Source organism: Passer montanus, unplaced genomic scaffold (genome assembly GCF_014805655.1).
Source record: "Passer montanus isolate IOZ18808 unplaced genomic scaffold, ASM1480565v1 scaffold621, whole genome shotgun sequence".
Classification (NCBI taxonomy): domain Eukaryota; kingdom Metazoa; phylum Chordata; class Aves; order Passeriformes; family Passeridae; genus Passer; species Passer montanus.
In genome coordinates this window covers 3,600-8,529 of record NW_024371272.1, presented here as the reverse complement: position 1 = coordinate 8,529, position 4,930 = coordinate 3,600, and the positions used below count along the sequence as shown (strand labels likewise).

Sequence of the window (4,930 nt, the reverse complement as noted above, 5' to 3'; positions counted from 1 at the left end):
AACGGGGGGGGGGAGTTCAGGACCTGGGGGACCCCCCTGAACCCCCCAAGGGGTGCCCGATGGGGGGGAGGGGCTGATGCCCCCCCCCCCAAAGTGACCCCGGACCCCCGCCATGGACTGGGGCACAGCGAGACCCCCAAAATCAACACGGAGGTGCCCCCGAGCGCTTGGGGGTCCCCCAAAGTGACTCCAGACCCCCACAGGGGTCCCCCCAAGACCGCTGTCCCCCCAAAACGAACTGGGGCACCCCCAGAGTAAACCCCGACCCTCAGGGCTGCCCCCCCGGGTGGGGGTGACACCCCAAAACCAAACTGGACCCCCACAACACCGGGAGGGCCCCCCAGCACAAACCAGAGCTCCCCAAAACACCCGGGGGTCCTTCTGGGGCCGGGGGCTGCACCCCCAAAGTGAACTGGGACCCCCAGTGCTCCCCCCACACATTGGGGGCTCCCTGGGGGCATTGGGGGGGCACCCCCGAGGTGAACTGGCCCCCCACAACTTGCTGGGGCTCCCCCGAAGTACCTCAGGCTGTACCCCCAAAGTAATCAGGGACCCCCAGGGCGACCCCCAAAATGAGCTGTGACACCCAGGGCTCCCCCAAAGCAAACCGGGACCCCCAGGGCTGCCCCCAAAATAAACCTGGACCCTCACAGCTCCCCCCAAAACAAATCAGGACCCCCAGGGCTCCCCCAAAGTAAACAGGGACCCCCGGGGCTCCCCAAAATCAAACCGGGACCCCCAGGGCTCCCCCCAGAATAAATCAGGACCCCCAGGGCTCCCCCAAAAATAAACCTGGACCCCCAGAGCTCCCCCTAAAATGAATCAGGACACCCAGGGCTCTGCCTCAACTAAATCGGCTCCCTGGGGGCATTGGGGGGGCACCCCCGAGGTGAACTGGCCCCCCACAACTTGCTGGGGCTCCCCTCAGGCACCTGGGGCTGCACCCCCAAAGTAACCCAGGACCCCCAGGGCTCCTAAAAATCTGGGGCTCCCCCCAAGTACCCGAGACTGAACCCCCAAAGCAAACCGAGACCACCAAAATAAGCTGTGACCCCCAGGTGCTCCCCCCAAAATAATCTGGGACCCCCAGGGCTCCCCCAAAGCAAACCAGGACCCCCAGGGCTCCCCCCAAAATAAACCAGGACCCCCGGGGCTCCCCCAAAGTAAACCGGGATCCCCAGGGCTCCCCCCAAGTCGTCTCCCCACCTCTCCCCAAGCCCCGCGGCCGCACCCAAACCCCGCACCCCGCACCCTTGTCCTCCTCATCTTCCTCCTCCTCCTCGTCATCGTCCTCCTCCTCCTGCTCCCCTCTCCCCTCTCCCCTCTCCCCGCTCCCCTCTCCCCGCACCCCCAGCCCTCCCCGCTGACCGTCGCCGTCGAGGGGCGCGAAGTCGAGGCCGTAGCGCAGCAGGAAGTGGTTGTTCCACACGTAGAGCTGGTTGTCGCGGGGGTTGTAGCCCACCGAGGCCACGAACTGGTACGGGTTGGGGAAGGGCAGCGCCAGCGCCGAGCCGCGCCCGCGGCGCGTGTCGAAGGCGTAGACGAGCGCGTTGCCCAGGTGCTCCGTGTCGTCGTCCAGGTAGACGCTGCGCACCACGTAGAGCACCCCGCACGCCATGAAGGCGTCCGAGGCCGCCCGCTTGGCGTAGCCCGTCTCCCAGGTGCCCTCCAGGCGCAGCGTGTAGGGGTTCAGCTGGCTCACCACCAGCCGCCCGCCGTTGCCCTCGGTGGCGTAGATGACCCAGAGCCCCTCCTCGTCCACCGCCAGGTCGATGTCGGTCTTGCCGCCCCAGCGGTACGGGGACGTGTCGTGGTAGTTGGCGGCGCCCACCACGGTCTCGCCGCTCTTGATGCGGGTGCGCAGGTCGTACTTGACGATGCTGCGGGTGCGCTCCTTGTTGTAGAACACGGCGCCGTCGTACACCACGAAGCCGGTGCCGTCGGCGCGGTGCGGGAGGCGGTGCGTGGCCGCGGGCCGGGCGCCCACCAGGTCGGCCCAGGAGGCGTACTCGGTGAGCGTGTCGGTGCGGTACGGCACCCAGGGCAGCACGTAGAGCCGGTCCCCCGACTGCAGCGGGTCCCGGCACCAGCCGCCCGCCTGGTGCGGAGACTCGTGCGTGGACAGCGCCGGCCCCACGCGCTGCGGCACCCCCGGGCAGACGAAAACTGCGGGGGGACACGGGGGGCACGGACACGGGGAGGGTGGGACAGACAGAGGGACACGGGGAGGGACACGGGGAGGGTGGGACAGACAGAGGGACACGGGGAGGGGCACGGGGACACAGAGAGGGACAGACAGAGGGACAGACAGAGGGACACCGGGAGGATGGGGACACGGAGAGGGGCAGACAGAGGGACACAGGGACGGACATAGGGACACGGGGACGGTGGGGACAGACAGGGGGACACGGGTGGTTTGTGGGACAGGCGTAGAGAGTGGGACAGGGATGGGGACACGGGAGGGGAGAGGAGGCGGGACGGGTGGCGAGGGACACGGGGACAGACACACGGACACAGGGATGGGGGAGGGACAGGGGAATGGGTTGGGGGACAGACACACGGACGGAAGGGGGACAGGAGGACGGGGGTGGGGACAGACATGGGGACACGGAGATGGATGGACGGAAGGATGGATGGATGGATGGATGGACGGATGGATGGATGGATGATGGATGGGTGGATGGATGGACGGATGGACGGATGGACGGATGGACGGATGGATGGATGGATGGATGGACGGACGGACGGACGGACGGACGGACGGACGGACGGATGGATGGACGGACGGATGGAGGGCATGGGGATGGGGATGGGTGGGGGGACAGACACAGGGACAGAGTGACAGACACGGACAGACGGGGGCACGGATGGATGGCAGTCACGGGGACAGATGGGGACATGGGACAGGGACAGAAGGACGGACACAGGGGACAGGGACGGACGTGGGGACGCAGGCATGGGGACAGGGGACAGACGGACACGGCGACAGGCGTGGGGACACGAGGGGACACGGACACGGGAGGGGACAGGCGGATCAGGGGGCACGGGGGACAGAGGGACAGCGAGGGGACAGACAGGGGGACACGGGGGGCAGCGAGAAGAGGAGAGAAAAGAGAAGGGGACCCCGGGTTGGGGTCCCGCCCCCTCAGCCTGGCCCCGCCCCCTCAGCCTGGCCCCGCCCCCCGCCCGGGGCGCGGCACGAGGGGGAGGGGCCGTGACACACGCGTGTGCGGGGCTGCACAGGTGAGCACAGGTGTGCACAGGTGAGCACAGGTGTGCAAAGCTGAGCACAGGTGTGAGCACAGGTGAGCACAGGTGTGCAAAACTGAGCACAGGTGTGCACAGGTGTGCAAAGCTGAGCACAGGTGAGCACAGGTGAGCACAGGTGTGCACACAGGTGAGCACAGGTGTGCAAAGCTGAGCACAGGTGAGCACAGGTGTGAGCACAGGTGTGCACAGGTGTGCAAAACTGAGCACAGGTGTGCACAGGTGCACACAGGTGAGCACAGGTGTGAGCACAGGTGTGAGCACAGGTGTGCAAAACTGAGCACAGGTGAGCACAGGTGTGAGCACAGGTGTGAGCACAGGTGTGAGCACAGGTGTGAGCACAGGTGTGAGCACAGGTGTGAGCACAGGTGTGCACAGGTGTGCAAAACTGAGCACAGGTGTGCACAGGTGCACACAGGTGAGCACAGGTGTGAGCACAGGTGTGCAAAACTGAGCACAGGTGAGCACAGGTGTGCACAGGTGAGCACAGGTGTGCAAAACTGAGCACAGGTGTGCACAGGTGTGCAAAACTGAGCACAGGTGTGAGCACAGGTGTGCAAAACTGAGCACAGGTGTGCACAGGTGTGCAAAGCTGAACACAGGTGTGAGCACAGGTGTGCACAGATGAGCACAGGTCTGCTCGTGTGTGCCCATGTGAGCAGGTGTGAACACACACCTGTTCAGTCACACGCACCTGTGCACACCTGTGCAGCCACGCACACACCTGTGTGAGCCCATTTGCACACGCACAGGGGCACGTGCTCACCTGGCCGTGCGATTGCACGGGGGGCTGTGGTTGTGTGTGCACAGGTGTGAGCACAGGTGTGCACAGGTGTGTGCACAGGTGTGTGCACAGGTGTGAGCACAGGTGTGAGCACAGGTGTGCACAGGTGTGAGCACAGGTGTGAGCACAGGTGAGCACAGGTGTGTTCAGGCAGCAGCACATTTGCACACTTAGGTGTGAGAACTGCCACACCCGCGTTGCTCTGTGTTCACACCTGCAGCCGTTACCTGCGCATGCTCACAGGTGCGTGTCATCGTTACACCTGGCCAGGTGTGTCGCTGTCACACCTGCCCAGGTGTGTGTCACTGTCACACCTGCCCAGGTGTGTGTCGCTGTCACACCTGCCCAGGTGTGTGTCGCTGTCACACCTTCCCGAGTGTCTGTGCTCACACAGGTGTGTGTCGCTGTCACACCTGCCCAGGTGTGTCACTGCCCCACCTGTGCCCCGTCGCACACGCGTGTGCAGGGGGCGCGGGGGCTGCGTGTGCAGGGGGCACACCTGGACGTGCAGCTGGATCCAGGTGTGCACGGGGAGCTGTGAGCGCGCAGCCCCAGGTGTGCACAGCCCAGGTGTGCACAGCCCAGGTGTGCTCAGGTGTGCACGGGGACCTGTGAGCGCGCAGCCCCAGGTGTGCACAGCCCAGGTGTGCACAGCCCAGGTGTGCTCAGGTGTGCACAGCCCAGGTGTGCTCAGGTGTGCACCAGGGCTGGGAGCGCACAGGCCCCAGGTGTGCTCGGGCACAGGTGTGCCCAAAGATCCAGGTGTGCACGAGGCACAGGTGTTCACAGGTGTGCACAGGAATCCAGGTGTGCACAAGGATCCAGGTGTGCACAAGGATCCAGGTGTGCACAGGTGTGCCCAGGTGTGCCCAGGTGTGC

The 4,930-nt window shown here is 65.5% G+C and overlaps 1 protein-coding gene across 1 annotated transcript in view; it reads right to left on the bottom strand.

The window, feature by feature from the left end:
* LOC120511151 (adhesion G protein-coupled receptor L1-like) overlaps positions 1-2,206 on the bottom strand; it is a gene marked incomplete at both ends in the record, with an annotated part of 8,672 nt that extends 6,466 nt beyond the window's left edge. Inside the window, one exon of the mRNA XM_039727839.1 lies at positions 1,369-2,206. Within this exon, the coding sequence (XP_039583773.1) occupies positions 1,369-2,206 (838 nt within the window). The remainder of the gene's footprint in view (positions 1-1,368) is intronic.
* Positions 2,207-4,930: the final 2,724 nt, after the last annotated feature.